General features: G+C 31.8%; 3 protein-coding genes across 10 annotated transcripts in view; 2 read left to right on the top strand and 1 right to left on the bottom strand.

Moving 5' to 3' along the window:
• Window positions 1–3,330, top strand: part of LOC126923947 (titin) — a 239,916-nt gene extending 236,586 nt beyond the window's left edge. For both annotated transcript variants that reach the window (XM_050739153.1, XM_050738320.1), the window contains 2 exons: window positions 90–395; window positions 1,612–3,330. In XM_050739153.1, the coding sequence (XP_050595110.1) occupies window positions 90–395; window positions 1,612–1,814 (509 nt within the window). In that variant the 3' untranslated portion in view covers window positions 1,815–3,330. The remainder of the gene's footprint in view (window positions 1–89; window positions 396–1,611) is intronic.
• Window positions 3,331–4,701: 1,371 nt separating this feature from the next.
• Window positions 4,702–12,643, top strand: LOC126919731 (serine/threonine-protein kinase PRP4 homolog). Of its 7 annotated transcripts, none has more exons than XM_050719084.1 (14): window positions 4,702–4,866; window positions 5,459–5,629; window positions 5,719–5,965; window positions 6,034–6,515; window positions 6,602–7,376; window positions 7,456–7,803; window positions 7,878–7,963; window positions 8,033–8,179; window positions 8,275–8,428; window positions 8,503–8,755; window positions 9,170–9,408; window positions 9,531–9,731; window positions 11,408–11,484; window positions 11,955–12,643. In XM_050719084.1, exons 1-12 carry the CDS (start codon window positions 4,862–4,864, stop codon window positions 9,729–9,731), a joined length of 3,108 nt encoding a protein of 1,035 aa, XP_050575041.1. In that variant the 5' UTR covers window positions 4,702–4,861; the 3' UTR covers window positions 11,408–11,484; window positions 11,955–12,643. The 7 variants fall into 7 exon arrangements, with proteins under 7 accessions (XP_050575041.1, XP_050574179.1, XP_050573321.1 ...); XM_050718222.1 differs by having other exon boundaries at window positions 10,060–11,484; XM_050717364.1 differs by having other exon boundaries at window positions 9,891–11,484.
• Window positions 12,439–16,522, bottom strand: LOC126921684 (inositol monophosphatase 1-like). Its single transcript, XM_050733866.1, has 6 exons — window positions 16,308–16,522; window positions 14,867–15,000; window positions 13,608–13,867; window positions 13,342–13,447; window positions 13,131–13,282; window positions 12,439–12,967 (listed from the first exon to the last, which is right to left on the bottom strand). The coding sequence occupies exons 1-6, from the start codon at window positions 16,365–16,367 to the stop codon at window positions 12,861–12,863; spliced, it is 819 nt and encodes a 272-aa protein (XP_050589823.1). The 5' UTR covers window positions 16,368–16,522; the 3' UTR covers window positions 12,439–12,860.
• Window positions 16,523–17,073: the final 551 nt, after the last annotated feature.

Below are 17,073 nucleotides of genomic sequence, written 5' to 3'. Positions count from 1 at the left end.
AAATATTCTTCTTTTATAAATATGTATACATCTAATCATCGTGAGCGAATTTTCATTGAAATTCTAATTTATTGCTCGCGATTTCACAGACGTGCCATCGCCACCAACAGCGCCATTGGAAATCAGGCAGATCGCAGCGAACACGGTCGTAATTTCATGGGGCAGACCGGAATCCGATGGTGGAGCACCATTGGAAGGTTACAAAATTGCTATCAGGGACGCGAAGAAGACGATGTGGATGGAAGTAGGCAAAGTGAACGCCGAAACACAGAAATTGAATATCAGGGATTTACAGGAGAACCATATGTACCTGATCAGGATCTTTGCCAGGAACGAAGTCGGTCACAGCGATCCTTTGGAGTCTGATGAACCAGTCAAGATCATACCAGCTTCCGGTACGTCGTTTTTAATTTACCATTTAACATGCTTTGTTAAAGGAACGTTCGACAACTTTGAAAAATCTTGGAGAGAAGATTTTGGAAACTTTTTGGAAATACTCAAGGGGACGCTTATATAGAAACTTTCAGAAATTTGAAATAAGATATTCGTAATCTCTTCAAAGTACCATCCCCCTCGAGAAAGAAGCAAATGTGATCTTTTAAAAGTCTTAGATTTAAGATCTTGAAAATTTGAATAGCGATATTTAGAACCTCTTGAAAATTCTACAAAGGACATTTGGCATTTCGGATATTTTAAACATTGTAAATAACATGTATATTTGAAACACTTAGAAACGCAAAAGCGAGGTTTAATATTTGTAAATCATATTCTCTCTAAACCTCCGCGATGCTGAAATTTTTAATCCCATAATTTCGAACTGTGTATTTTAGATTCAGATTTCGAAATCTACTGTTGTTATTTCTGTATTTAGAGACAGGATCACAATGGCTATTATTTTATTCTTTGGATAAATCAATACCGCTGTTCTGAGCCGAGAAACCTTCATTGCACTTTCTTACATGGACTAGGGATAAAAACAAACGAATATCTTAAACCTATCGATTATATCTAGAACTATCTTCTAGTTACTATTTATTGTAACTAGTGCATCTGCATATAGATGGCGAGCGCGAACTCACGTTGTTTTCAACAATTATCATATGGCTTCATAATTTCTGACTTTTCCTAAAACATGCATACAATATATTCTTCGGTGTTTACTTTTAGTTTGCTTTCCTCTTTTCTAAGAGAAAATTGTATTCTGCCTTGCGTACCGTGGGCGGTCAATTTGACGAAATATTTTGGTTACTCTTAAAATAAATGCAGTCAGTACAAAGAAAAGGCAAAGGTATAAAATCAGTAATAACAAATAATGACAATTGTTACGCCCGTAATCTTGTCATAAACCATAATCCATGAAGGTGGCTTTTATTAAGAGCAAACAAGTATACTCGTCGAACTCACGTAGTGATTTTTAACATCTAGGATATTTAGATTTAAAAATCCCTATATAATACCCTATTCCTTGGAACAAAGTTGAATCAAAAGATACATTCGAGTACGAAAACTTCTGTATCTTGTTATTAAATTTGAAGAATGCTCGAATCGATACGTCCAATCGAACAATTTGCCTTGACGCCTGCACGTGCAATTTTCTATTTTATTTTCCAGAATTAGCCGTAGTGGAGCCAGTAGCAGAAGCCACCGAGAAAGGTGAAACCGCGTCGATGAGTTTCAGCACAGAAAACACGAGTTCTTGGCTACGCGAGCACAACATGGATGCCGATATCCATTCGTACGCGAGAGCGAGACTTCTCAGACAAGACGAATACTTCTTCCGCATTTGGCATTATGCTAAGAAACTCTTCGAATAAGCATTTCTACGATTTAATGGCTGAGGAAAGACGAAGGATCAATTTATATTCGTTCTTCGTCTTATCGAGGACCAGAACAATTTAACGCGTTAATAAGACAAAAAGAAAATCAACAGAGACAATTAGGAACACCTTTGATATTAATTTCATACAGGAATTTTATTCTTCTTTTTTCTAACGAAATTCTCAACAAATCGTGTTCGTATAATATTTCGAACGATTTGGATAATTATTTTCTTCTTCGGTGAATTCGCCTATCGTATCTATTTGATCTCTCACTTGAATATCGTCATACGTGAAACAAGGAAAATTAATGTAACATTATCGAATCGTTCCTCTCTTTTAGAATCGCGCGTATAGAGACTAGATTTAATGTAAGGAACGATACTGGATGGGTGTAGAATCTAGTCAGCGTAGTAATAATACTTTTTTTTTTCTTTTTTCATCTTACAACGGACCAAGACTTCCTCACGTATACTTAGAGTCGATACAAATGGAAGGGGAATTCTTTCCATTCTTCCAATTCACGAAATAATGGTACGAATAACGGTAGTCGTATTACTGAAAATTCGTGAATCCAACAAGGAGAAGTATATTTGGAAATAAACTAAGAAATGTTATCAGTGGTCTTTATGATATAGCTTATCTTTTTATTTCTCAAGCATTTTAAATTATAAATAACATTAATTATATTCTTACTATCGTAAAGATTCGCTGTGATATTTCTTCGTTTCTGAATTATTTAATATTATAGAAATTATTCTTATTTATTATTTATTGGTTGCATAATTATTCCTCTTATTCAAATAATTCCATTATATTCGAATGAATAGATAGTTATTCAAATGAATGGAAAGTTTGCACGAATTTTCAGTCACACGATTGCGCTGTACTTGAAAATGGAAACATCCTGACTTCCTCGGGATATTCCTTTCGTTAAAACAGTACGCTATTGTCAAATATTCGACGAGAAAATTCGAAAAGCCCCGAGACTAACAGATCGTCGGAGAATGTGATAAACGATCGGAATCGATCGAGTACCTTGTGTAAAGAAGCAATTTAGAAGCGATTTAGAAGCGATTAAGTATACTTGAACCCTTTCCCCCTCAATCCTAAACCATCCTATTGTCCATCCCTTCGTTATCCATGCCACCCTTTGTATTTATATTATAATTGCGAACGGAAAGCAACGTTCGGTTACTCACCCAAGTTTGCGAGGATTACTTTTAGTATTTATTCGTAATGTATAATGTTATATTTAATTGTTATTCGTCACCATTGCCGATGTAATTAATAATAATTGTTCATAATAAATCGGCATTGGTGCCGATTATTCATGCGACTGGTCAATAAGAGACTAGAAAACGAAACGAAGAAATGCCACGCGTGGTTGGTGTCGCGAGACGTAACAAAATATAGGTGCAAAAACAACAGCATAATTCACCAACGACGCGTCGCATACTTCGACGTTATATTGTAAGACATTTTGCGAATTAAATTATTGCATATAATATAATATACGGAGTTTTTATTCGATGAAGAGATCCCTTTTTACCTACAGTAGGTTTCGTAATGTGTATTTTATTTTAGGCTCGAATGAAATAGCGAAGAATGGGCAAATAAAGGTAATATGAGATGTGCATATGAACCGTTTTATTGAAATAGAACTTTAAGAGAAAACTTTTTATTAAATTCAAATGAAATTTTTATAAAAATTTTATTTTTTAAATTTCGTTGAAAGATCACATTATTTACGAACATGTTGTTTATTCATAGAAAATTCTACGTGATTCTATGCGCTTTTATTCCCAGTGGATAACAAAGTAATGCTTCTTGTAAGTAATGATTTTACCCCTCAAAGTAATTTCCACTATTCGCTTCCTTACCTTCATTATTTTGTCGATATAACAATATACGTTGCGATTATAAGATATCCTATTTTAAATCATAGGCGAGGTATAAAATGAATCTAACATGCAATGTAAAATTATATCCCACGGTCCGAGGTTTACATAGCTCCCTTACCGTTTTTGTGTCGCATGCGACATTATCGATTCAGTACTCATACCGAAAGAGTGGAAGAAACCATCCGAAAATTAAGTCGTAAAAAATCAATATGGAAGACAGCAAGACTCATTGTGTTCCATGTTGTTTTCCTTAATGAATGTCAAGACTTATTATATGAATGTAGAAATTATATTTATAGTATTAATCTTAGTTCCAATTCTAACCACCATGAATGTTGTAATTTTATTCTACATTGAGTCGGTAACGTTGGGAGTGACACAAAAATGGTAGATTCGTCTATGGCTAGAAAGCGCGCGAAACAAAAGACACAAAAATACAGTGGATTCATCTGACATTAAATCTATCTAATGCTTCATTTGTGCTTAAAATACAGACGATTGATTAAAATATTTTTTTATTCTAGATCGAAAACATCGAACGAATTATTGAAATGGTAAGATTCACGACATCCCCAAACATGCGATATAAAAATAAAATTTTATATTTTATATCTTATATCGTATATAGATTCTTTTATACATGTACATTCCGCACATCCTTGCATATTTAAATTTTTCGTAAATATATTTAATTCTGCCATTTATTTATGTATAACATGTTCATATACAAATATTATATAATATGTATTTGAAAATTGACTTACTGATGCGGGATATTGCATCGCGATGTTTCATCAATGTCTTCTCCATATCTTGTTGCACGGATTTACTATAAAACTGCTATAATTCTGAAACTACTATTATAATAGTACTCACTGAAATATAATTTAAATTCACAAATACGATAACGATAAATTTAATAAACAATAAAACCGACGCGACGCGCTTTTCTACACAACGGTAATGCAGAAACCGGAAACAACCCTTTATCGATAGCTCAGTATTCATCAAGATATCTCGAAATAACATAATCGAAGGAATATAAAATGGCGACTCAATAAAGAGTTCATATATTCGTATAGTTGTTTTGTGCAGTGCATATCTATAGTTTTTCTTAACAACAATTTATAAAACATTATCATGGGGTAAGTCGGAAATTTCAATGAATATTTTTACGCAATCAGGAGAAACTTTTCCTTTCGATAAATTGAAGGATGTATAAGTCTGTATAATAGTCTGTTTACATCGTATGTGCTTATTCGATATTCTGTTTATCCTCGGAATAAATTTAGTGTGTTTTTAACGTATTCTTGTTTTTTGGTATTGCGTACAGCAATTGGATAAATACGAAGAAAAATATTTCTTCTTACTATGTGATTTTTAATGTAGATTTATCGAAAAAAATAACCTATTTCATATGTCTCGTTACATTTATATTTCGCAACAAAGCCCACTTAACATTATCCGTTTGAAATAAGATAAATATTACATGTGACTGTAGCGTTGATGTAATTTTTAGAATAGAGATATTAATTTGTCACCTGTAAGATTTTATGTGTATATATTTCATTTTTTAACGTATGTGAACATTTTGACTAGAGTTTCATATTCATTAGCAATATATTAATCTATGAATTATACACATGTATTAATATACATATAATATGTTAATATATCAATGTTAATATGCATATAACCATTTGTTATATAATAATTATTTGTTTAATTACATTCTAGTACATCAGATTTAGAATGTATAGAGTCTAAAAGAGACATGGTGACTATAGATTCTGAATCGGATATGTTGGTTGACCAAAGAAAGAAAAAGAAAAGAAAGCATAAACATCACAAACATAAGAAAGATAAATTAATTGAAAGGGAAGATGGGAGGATAGAACGTCAGGAACGGTATGTACAATATGTATATATGTTGTTTAATAATCAATTTATTAATACTATTTGATTCCACATTTACGTTGTCATTAAATACACTTTAGAAAAAAACACAAGAAACATAAAAGACCTAAAAAAGAAAGAGAAGTTGAAAATGGATCATTAGATGACAAAACACCACGTGTAATTCAAAAAGATTTAGGTGTAAATGGCAAAGTGAAAAATTCTTTACTAGAAGTGGTTTCTACCGAAGAAAGTGAAGATGAGAAATTGGTAGATTTAGATTCAGACGAAGTAGATTGTACAATCATCGAAGATGATATTGATCTGGAAGAATTAATGAAACAAAAGGTATAATTCTCCATTCAGAATTTAATAAAAAGTACATAAATATTCATATATTTTTAATATTTATACAGGAGCGTTTGCAAGCATGTTTAGTACAGTACCTTTCGGATGAATCTGAGAAGGAGGATAAGGAACCAGATCAAGACGAAGTAAAAGCTACTGAAACACCTGATGTTATACTTGTAGAGGATGATAGTGAAAATGACAATATACCCCCTAAAAAGCGGGCTAGGAGTAAGTCTGGTAGTAGAGAACGCAAAAAAGTCACAAAACCTGAGAGGCGTGTAGTAGTAGATATGAGCAGGGATCGTAGAAATCGAGAGGAACATAAAGATAAACGAAGGGAAATAGAAAAGAGACGGGAGGAAAAAGTTCGTACTAAAGAGGAAACTAAGAGAGATGATAATAGAAAAGATGACAGGCAAGTGCGAAAACCAAGCGATAGACATAGGGAGGATTCACGAAAAGAAGATAACAAAAGACGAATAGAAGATGATAAGCGTAAAGATTCTGTCAAAAGAGATGAGTCCCGTAAAAGAGAACAAGATAGAAGGTGTGTTAAATGTAGAACATTTAAATATAATATCATTTTATTAAATACTTTTTTATTAATAAATTTTAATAAACATGTGTTTACAGAGAAGAGGAGCGAAAACGAGAAGCCGATCACCATAATTCTAGATCTCGTAATGAATACAAATCATTAGATAAGACCGATAAATCTAGACGCGACAGTCGCGATAGATTAGCAAGTCGAGAACGACAAAGTAGTCGCGATCGGCATGTAAGCCGCGATAGACATGTTAGTAAGGACCGCAACGTTAGTCGAGATCGACATGCCAGTAAAGATCGACATATCAGTCGAGACAGACACGCTAGTCGTGATCGTCATACCAGTAAAGATCGTCCGCCTAGCCGCGATCAACGTAGTCGAGACAGACCTGCCAGCAGAGACCGACATAGTCGTGATAAAAGAGACAGTAGAGAACGCCATACTAGTCGTGATCGGCCCAGAGATGGTAGAAGTAGTCGTGATCGTAACGACATGCGAGATCGACGAGATAGTCGGAACCGCGATAGAATTAGAGAGCGATCAAGAAGTACAAGAAGATCTCGTAGTCCTATTAGGAGTAGATTAGATAGAGAACGGAATGATCGTTATAAACGCTCTAGATCGCTCTCTCGAAGTAGACGAGACAGAGACAAACATGCTAGAGATCATGATAGGGAAAGAGAAAAAAATGGTAAAAGGGAACGTAGTGATAAATTCAAAGACTCTTTGTCAGAAGGACTGAAAGTAGAACATTCAGAAACTTCAAGTGGAGAAGATATCAAAGACATAGATATCGAAGAAGAGGAAGATGAAGAAGCTATTATTGAACGTAGAAGGAAACAAAGAGAGGAACTTTTAAAGGTTCGTTAGTTTTATTGCTATTTAATTATGTTTCTTTAATACTGTGAAATAATAACTGTAAGTTTTTTTTCTTGTCCAGAGGTTAGGCGGACCAAATGAAGATTCAAATATGTCTGCTGAAATTAATACTGTTCCCGCAACTCCACCTTCTGAAAGTCAATCAAATGTGTCACAGAAGTCAATAGAAGTTTCGTCTAATAATAACGAATCCACTTCCGAGAGTCATACCCCACCATTGCCCGAGAAACCAAAATCGCCACAAGTTAAAAAGAGAAAATCTAGATTCGAAGACGCTCCATCTGAAGAGACAGATAAAAATGAAGATACAAAACCGACAGAAAAAATTAAACAAGAAGAAAAACAAAACGCAAAAAAGTCAAACGAATGGGACATGTTCGCCGAAGCAGACAACATTGGTGATTTTAATGTACGTAAGTTTTTCTCTTCTTTTGTTTAGTTTTTATATCTATTTATTTATTAAATATTAATATCTTTTTATAGAGCCCCACAGTCGAAGGAAAACGACAAGGCGGACCAGATAATCCAAGTTTAACAGACAATTGGGATGATGCAGAAGGATATTATCGGTAAATTGTTTTTTTTTTTTTTTTTCTTTTTCGTCCTTAATGTTAAAACATCTTGTTTTTTATTTTTAGAGTACGTGTGGGCGAGACATTAGATTCCCGATATGTTGTTTATGGATATACTGGTCAGGGTGTATTTAGTAATGTCGTGAGAGCTAGAGATACTGCTAGAGGCAATTTAGATGTTGCTGTAAAAATAATAAGGAATAATGAAATAATGTAAGTCAACGATAAAATAACGTAATGTAACAATATATCTGATAATTTTACGATATTGAAAGTGAGCAATGTATAGAATTTTTTTATTCTTTTAGGCACAAAACTGGCCTTAAAGAATTAGAAATACTTAGAAAACTGAATGATGCAGATCCAGAAGATAGATTTCATTGTCTACGACTTTTCAGGCATTTCTTTCATAAAAATCATTTGTGTATGGTTTTTGAACCATTGGCTATGAATTTAAGAGAGGTAAGTATATATTACATATATTTTATACTAATTAATTACATATTATAGTCTATTATATAAGAAAGTTTATTTAGGTTTTAAAAAAATATGGAAAAGACGTTGGTTTACATGTTAAAGCGGTAAGATCGTATACGCAACAACTTTTCCTTGCTCTCAAGTTATTAAAACGTGCAAATATTCTGCATGCTGACATCAAACCTGATAACATTCTAGTCAGTGAAAGCAAGTTAGTATTGAAACTCTGCGATTTTGGCTCAGCGTCTCATGCTCATGAGAATGAGATAACACCGTATTTGGTATCAAGGTTTTATCGGGCACCTGAAATTAGTAAGTATTGTTCATTTTTATTAGTTAACAGATAATATATATTTACACTTTATTAATCTCTGGAGTTATTTATTATTTTTATTTTATTTTAATTATCCTTAACTAAAACTCGAGAGATTAATCTTTGTTTACTTATCACTCTTCTACTTTAAACCAGCTTTTAATAGCCGTGCTATAGTATGCCCTTTAAAACATGGCACAAACGATTTAAAGATACTGTACGTATTAGATACGAACAGACGAAATTTCGTAGCGGCTAGATTATATTAGTCGCATTAGTTTTTCAAACGTTAATAGCAATTGTATGTGACAGCTCTGATACATTGATCAAACCTACATTGGGGAGATCTCCACTGTCATAGAGATTTAATAACATTTATCACATATCGTGCAAATAACATTGGCATTTTCTAGTTCTTGGTATACCGTATGATTTCGGCATTGACATGTGGTCTGTGGGATGCACCATATACGAATTGTACACGGGAAAAATAATGTTCTCGGGCAAAACGAACAACCAAATGTTGAAATTCTTCATGGACTTAAAAGGCAAAATGCCTAATAAGCTGATTAGGAAAGGCTCATTCAAGGATCTACATTTTGACTCTAACTGCAATTTCCTGTATCATGAAGTTGATAAGGTCACGGAGCGGGTAAGTTATCTCTCTACTGTTCTTTCCAACCTTGTTCTTTTCCTGTGTGGTAAGTAATCTAACGATTACTTGTACTCACAAATGCACGTGGATGATAAAATTGCTAACACCTATATTTTTAGGAGAAAGTTGTAGTGATGTCTACGTTGCCAGCCACTCGTGATCTAAATGCAGAATTAGGAGGAAATTCTTTACCACCGGAACAAAGTCGAAAAGTTGGACAACTGAAAGATCTTTTGGAACGAACGTTGATGTTGGATGCAGGAAAGAGAATTACTGTGAACCACGCCCTGGCGCATCCATTTATACAAGAAAAGATATAGGTAACCCTGTCTGGGGTCCTTCCGCATCGGAGAATTCATTGACGTAATTTTACAAAAGAATGTTTAAAACGACACCGCTAACGATTCGTTGTATATCATAAAAGCATTACTAACATAATGCGGTGTCTCCTTATATCGAATGTCCTGTATCCGTTACAGCAGAAAGAGGCGGTGCAAAAATTTCACATTTCACTCGCCATTTCAATACAACAGGAGAACATTTGAAGACGTAAATACGTCATAACGAAAGGAAGGAAAAATTATTTGCATAACGTATTGTACTCTATCAATCTGAACTCTATTATTTAATTAATAATAACTATTGCAGGTCAATAGAGTGCAATATTTTTATATTAATTATTAACTACTACAGACGATGAATAATAATGTTGGAATTCACCCATTGATGCATTTATCAACGATTATAAAAACGACATATTTGTACTTGGCTCAAAACAATGTAGTGTATCAGAGGGCGTAAAAAATTATTTTCTCGTGTACATTTTTTTTAAATAGAAATCGCTTAGATTTGGTTTATTTCTTTTCTTTCTTTGTGCACAGCAATTATAAAGTATGTAAATCCAACACGGTGAATACTAGAGGAAGCAGCTCGATGAATGTACGTCGTCGAACGATATTTTTCCGTGGATGAAAATCAAAACTGGGAAAGTGACCGCCTCTTTCAGCGTGAATTGGCCATCGATACTTAGCATAATGGTGGTACATAGTATTTTTCTTTTTCTCAATCTTTTGAATTTCAACACGTGACTTTCTTTACAAACGATAACTCGTAAATAAATAATTATATCATAAATGGATGACAATGCGTTACATTCGCGACGAAGAATCCCAAGTTTGTGAAATTGTAAAACTCTTACGAATTTGATCATATAATTTACGAACACAAAATCTTTTTTTGTTCTTCTGTGCCGTCGCGTATATACGCACGAATGGCATCGAAGTCTAATAACAAGGAAACTTGTACTGACAAGAAGGATACAAATTGTATAGTACGTAGGTTATTGAAATAAAACAACACATACTTATCAGAATGAGAAACAAGCCCTGTATTTTATATTTTCAGTCTTAATCGCGCGCTATTCTCATGCAAAATTATAGAAGCACTTGTACGCAACGTATTTCCATAAATAATTATGTATAAAAAGGAAAAAAGTACCGATTGTAATCTCTTTTTTATCTCATAATGAAATGTTAGGTAGAGAATGTGTAACTTTAGAAAGTGTTGGAGAAATGAGTTATTATGTTAACACTTATCACCATCGATTGTTAGCATTACAAGTATCGTTTTCACATTAAAAGATGCATTTATTTAGGCATTGATGTAAAGAAATATAAAAAAAAATAATGATGTACATATATATTTGCACTAAGAAATAGAAATTTCGAATTGCATTACATAGAACGAAACTTATTTAATGCTTTATATTAACATGTAGTCACATAGAAATATATAAAAACTTATATTTCGTTTCAACAGATTCATCATAGTAGCTTGCGATTTTGTATCGTTAGCTTCGTTAAATTTTCTTTTCCTCCTTTATTTAATATTGCGTTCTTTATTTATAAGATACGACAGAACGTCAATGCTGTTTGAATGGTTCATGGTATTTGCGGTTTTTACATGACCATATTGTACGAGATTGCTTATGTTTCAGATATGAGTCTTCGATTCAAAGCATCGATAAGTGCGAGTGGACCTTTCATGGGCTTTTAACGCCGTTCCCGTTGCAAGGTATTCATGGGGGACTGCCTTATGGGATATTTAGCATATCCGTTTCTCGTTAAACAACATAACGTTGCAAATCAAAACCTACATAATTATGTCGTAAAACAAAATCAAGTTATTCTAACGGTCATCCCTTATGCTCTATTCTCTTTGGAAGCAGATCAAATTTGTTTTGCACATATTTATATATACATATCATTATATATTATTTTAGAATATAATTGCAAAATCATATCTCTAAATATGATAAATGAATAGTTTGATATTAAAATTCCATTACTTCATTGATATTTTAAATAAAGAATAAGTACGTTTTTCTGATAATATGAGGAATTGAAAAAAGTGCTTTTGCAAAATTCATAAAAGGGAAGCTAGATGTTTCGGGCACATTTCAATACAGAAATAAAATGAATACACAAAAACTTAGACTAACTCATAATTTTCTAATTGGCTATTTGGTAATGTTTCACTTGTAGCCCTCCCTGTGAGGAGGGGAGGCAATGGAAGAGATGATGAGATCAGTTGGTGGAAAACATGATGAAGGAAACGGGTGAGATTCTCTGGACAGCAGCTTGACAACTGTATAAAAATGATGCCTATCGCAAAAAAGGGATCACCAAATATTTAATATAAATTTATGTCAACAGAAAGGTTTGTCATAAAATTTCACTGAAATTAGCAAAACCGTAAGTATTTGAACAGGTAAGATATATATAAATAAAAAAATGAAAATTATAGATGAATTTTTTTTTAGTAATGTGAATCTATCTAATATAACTTTTTAGATATTTATTATTGCGTAAGTATAGGTAATATTAAAAGGAGCATGATACTAATATTTATGGCTTTCAATTTTCAGATTACTGAAAAAAGATCCTCAAAAATAATTTTAATACAACAAAGAGCAACTTATAAAACATATAACATGCGTATAATTATAAGAATAAATTACACATGACATGATTGTATAATGGCACAGTTAAATTTATTACACATTATATTTCGATAAAAATCATAATTACTTTCACATTCATATACCTCTGATTTCAATATACAGTATTGTTACATACCATTCATTGAATGTCTATCTTTTACACAGATTGCAAATTTTGTCTCAAACATTCATGTAAATGTCTTAATAAATAGTTACACTTTCGTAAATGTTTATATTTGTTTTGATTTGTAAACCTTAAATGCTCACGAAAACAACAAAAGTATAGTGATCTGTGTTTTATTATTTAAACTAAATCTTATAAAAAAAGAGGTACGCAATACAGATGTTTATATACATCAAAGATGTACGTGATAATGTAATTCAGTATGTAGCAAGGCCTCTTTTCGAAGATATCCTTTTATGATATTTTCCATATACATTATGATTTTTAATCACGTTCGGGATAATACTGAACTAATACTTTGGCTAATTCTTGTGCTAACTCCATTGTTGACGCACATAGAACTCTTCTGCTCATGACGTCAAACGGCCCACCTAGAAACAAAACAAACGCGCGTGGAAAGAAAAAGCAAACATTATAAAGAAACTATGTACATATCTATAAGTTTCAATACTATTAGAATTATTTAACATTAAATATTGTAATTTAAAAAAAAGGTGGAAATTATCAATTTACTTTTATTATAAAATAAATTACCTGCTGGATCTATGCACACTCCACCGGCTTCTCTTACAATGATATCACCAGCTGCTACATCCCACGCGTGGATACCAAACTCGAAAGAAATATCCGCTCCACCGAGAGCGACCATGCACATGTTTAAAGCCGCAGATCCCAGAGCTCGTATTCTGTACAACAAATATAAAACTATATAAATTGAATTTATAGAAAAGTAATAATATTTTACCCGTGAACTTGTGAAGTAAGATTATTTGCATTTTCCAATACAATTTTCATCTTCTCTGTATCTCTACTTGTGCCCATTTCCATCATTACAAGAGCTTTACGTAATTCTGAAAAAAAAAAAAAATGAATTTGATTCAAACTAATTAAACAAGAAAAATATCCAAAATAATTAAACTACAAACAAATATTTCATTTTATTTCCTACGATTTCCTAAGTGATCTAGATCGATCTTTACCTATAATGCAAGAATCTATACTTTTTTATACCTTTCTCTCCTGAAACCCTAATGGGAGCTCCATTCAGAAAAGCACCTTGACCCCTACGGGCTGAGAAGAATTGCTCCAAAATCGGGTTGTAAACTACACCAATTTCGGGAGTCTTGTTAATAAGCAGCGCTATCGATATACAAGTGTGGGGCAAACTATGCACGAAGTTCATTGTGCCGTCAATCGGATCAATGATCCATGTAGGAGCATCCGTGAGTTCAACTTTAGTCCCAAGCGAAGTTGCCTCTTCGCCTATGAATCTATCAAAATATATTTCCTATCTATTAGAAAAACTTGATATTTTTGTTATCGCGATATTTTATTATAAACAAAATTGTTATCTATAAATATTTATAATACACAAGATTTGTAATTTTTATTACTACAAATAAGCATTTTTCTTTATTCTGTTCCTAAATATTTTATTTTGTACCTTAAAAAATACATAATTTATTTCGTTTAATGAAATTTTGTTGTGTTATTTAAAAACCTAGAAAATTATTTCACATGTAACTTTTTGTTACTACATTAATGATGGGATCCTAGAAGGATTCCAGATCGATTTCACGACTGGAAAATTCCATTGATGATCTGACGAGACCCTTCGCGACAGATCTGGTTCAAACACATATAACGAGCTTAAAGGGGATACAACGCATCGAATGTTTCACTAGACAAGGTCAACTAGGAATCTGGGAATCTATTGAATTCATTACTGTTTCTTATTTAACAGAAAATAAAAAAAATGAATTAATCGAAATATTTTATTGACCATGCGTTATATATCTTTTTTCTGAATTATATATTGGATGATACAACACTCAGATAATGACAGTTTTATTAAAAAATCACTAATTTATTAAAAATTATAATAAAACTACAGACTACTTTATAAAATTTTTAATAATTTTTATTGGAATACTATCGATTTTGTTTTCTGTTAACAAATTTTTCTACAAATTTCAAAAATATACTTAAAGAAATTCTTGATATGCTTAAAACAAATATATTCATACATTTGTATAAATATTTCAATTATTTTCTATAATTATATTAAAATATTTGAAAAATTACAAAGCTTATGTTAATAAATTAATAGAATGTTTTTTATTCGATTTAAAGTTTGACAAATTTTAACACTCGTTAATTTATGTTTGATAAATTTGTCAATATATATTATTCCATCTTTTAGTGACTACGACTAATAAAATAAAAATTTTGATGAATACATATAAGATGATAAATATTATAAAACGTACTTGTGATCCGGGAATTTGGAGGAAATTCCATCGACTAGCAATTTTTCGACCTTTTGATCCCATTCAGTGACAAGGTCAACTTCGCAAGATTTCGTCATTGCATCTTTAGGTTGGTTAATTTTTTCTCTCACGATCTACAAAAAAATCATAATTGAAACATAATTATTCTTTTCAGTGCGAAAATCTTCAATAATAACAAGTCTTTTTCAAACGGAGAAAATCGAAAAATTTAAAAATGCGTGAAGTTTTAAAAATGTTCCTTATTTCGTAAAGATGTATAAAAATACAATATTTTTCGAGTTTAATTCATCCAATGTTCAAAATTTTTTAAAAAGTTTAGGTTAGGTTTGGGTTAGGTTAGGTTAGGTTAGATGTCGATAAATTTATTTAAACATATTCGGAGATGCTTATACTGTTTAAAAAATACCCAAAACCCTAACCTTATGTATATGTTATATATGTAACTATCTTGATAAATTTTGAACATTAAGTGAATGAAACGAAAAATTCATTAGAAAATTAAAAAATTATTTTGTAAAAAGGCACTCTAGTCAAATAGTCGAAATTGGAAAAAAGACATTCTTATAACCATTGTATTTATTGAATTCCATGTAAGATTTATAATTTTGCAATTAATTTCCATATAAATAAATTTTATTCCAAGTGTATCGTATATAATTAAAAAACTATTAATAGTTTGTTACAAATGAAATTATAATTGCACAAACGTTCTATAGCTTTTGTTATCGCTACTTCAGTAGATGTTTAGATAATGATTCACATAACGGTAGTATTTACATAGATGCTTCAATAATGTTATTATATTTCATAATTTTGAATCATTAGTTATACAGATCAAACGCATTCAATTATTTATTAATGTATAATATAAGCAATAAATAGAGAAAAATAAAAATTATAGGTTATAAATTATACTAGTTATAGAGTATAAAAAATCCGCGTAATATAAAACACGTCATTTTATCTAACGCGATGAATTTGCTTCTTGGAAGCCAAACAAATACACATTCATATCCATAAATTAGCGGCATTATTTATCCCCAGAAAGTGACGCTACATAATACGCTAGAATATAATAATGTATAATATACGCAAGTAAAAAATAATCATGTGCATTAAACAATCTCTAACGCATCGATCAATTTTGTATTAAAATTCACATCATGTCCAAGTGATTTCAAGACAATAATTAAAATTCATCATCGAAAATGAAACTGCGTTTATGTTACATGAGATAACATCAGACAGAATAACGCATAGTAAACGAAAGCAATATGCTAGTTGAATAAGAACATAATTGAAATCTAAACCTGCGTGCAAAATCGATAAAACGTAGCCTGCTATCAGCTAGGAATAACTCGAAACACAAAACAAGTTGTGGCCGCTTCTCATCAATTTTATCAAAGAAAATGTCACTCACCGAACCAGCTTCTTTCACTAATCGAAGAACGGCTATGTAATATTCGTCGATATCGAACATGTTTGATTAAAATATTTGAAGTATTCGGAAAGAAAGCACGAGTTTAGAACACCGTCATAACAGACACAAGTATCAACGTCGTATGCACAATGGCAACGGCTACAGACTAACTGACGTAGCATCTTGTCAGCTGGTTTTAAAAAGGGTTCCTTTGTCACTGAATCACGAGTGAAAGCGACAGTGGCGACCCGGTTCGTACAAAATTTTGCTTCATAGCTATTTTTACTTCCTTGATAATCGTAAAACTCCGATGCTTTGGTAGTCTTCAAACATGTTATATTTTGTTAATATATTGAAAATAAATGAAATTATTTTATTTGAAAATTTTGAAATCTAATAAATTAGATATTTATTAGATGGGTTTTTAATGCATTAAAGACCGACGCGAAATTATCTTATTTGAAACGTATACATAATTATCTCGTTTAAGAACATCCGAAATTGGTAAATTATGAAATAAACTCAAATAATAGAGTTTAAAAAATATGAAATATGAATTATTGTTTCAGTTTATAAGACCTAATAATAAATATAAAATAAATGCAGCAGAAAATAATTATGAACGTAAAAATATTCAAAGGATACATATTGAATCGTTCGTTTCTTATTCAGTTTTGAAATGCTGCTTTTGGAACTACAAAAGCCGGTTCTTAGGAAATACAACTCGATCGATAAAAGTTAGAAGTGAGTTGGAGACTAGAAAAAG

The sequence above is a fragment of the Bombus affinis genome, chromosome 1, assembly GCF_024516045.1.
Source record: "Bombus affinis isolate iyBomAffi1 chromosome 1, iyBomAffi1.2, whole genome shotgun sequence".
Classification (NCBI taxonomy): Eukaryota; Metazoa; Arthropoda; class Insecta; order Hymenoptera; family Apidae; genus Bombus; species Bombus affinis.
The sequence above is the reverse complement of the archived record's forward strand: the minus strand, read 5'-3'. Positions and strand labels throughout refer to the sequence as shown.

Bases quoted from the DNA above. Each gene is read 5' to 3' on its own strand.
- LOC126919731 (XM_050719084.1), top strand. The intron at 7,377-7,455 runs GTTCGTTAGTTT...TTTCTTGTCCAG, and splicing joins AAAGAGAGGAACTTTTAAAG to AGGTTAGGCGGACCAAATGA. The intron at 8,180-8,274 runs GTAAGTCAACGA...TTATTCTTTTAG, and splicing joins ATAAGGAATAATGAAATAAT to GCACAAAACTGGCCTTAAAG.
- LOC126921684 (XM_050733866.1), bottom strand. From the start codon at position 16,367: ATGTTCGATATCGACGAATATTACATAGCCGTTCTTCGATTAGTGAAA. The intron at 13,283-13,341 runs GTAAAATATTAT...TTTGTTGTACAG, and splicing joins CTTACTTCACAAGTTCACGG to AATACGAGCTCTGGGATCTG. The intron at 12,968-13,130 runs GTAATTTATTTT...TTTTGTTTCTAG, and splicing joins AGTGTGCATAGATCCAGCAG to GTGGGCCGTTTGACGTCATG.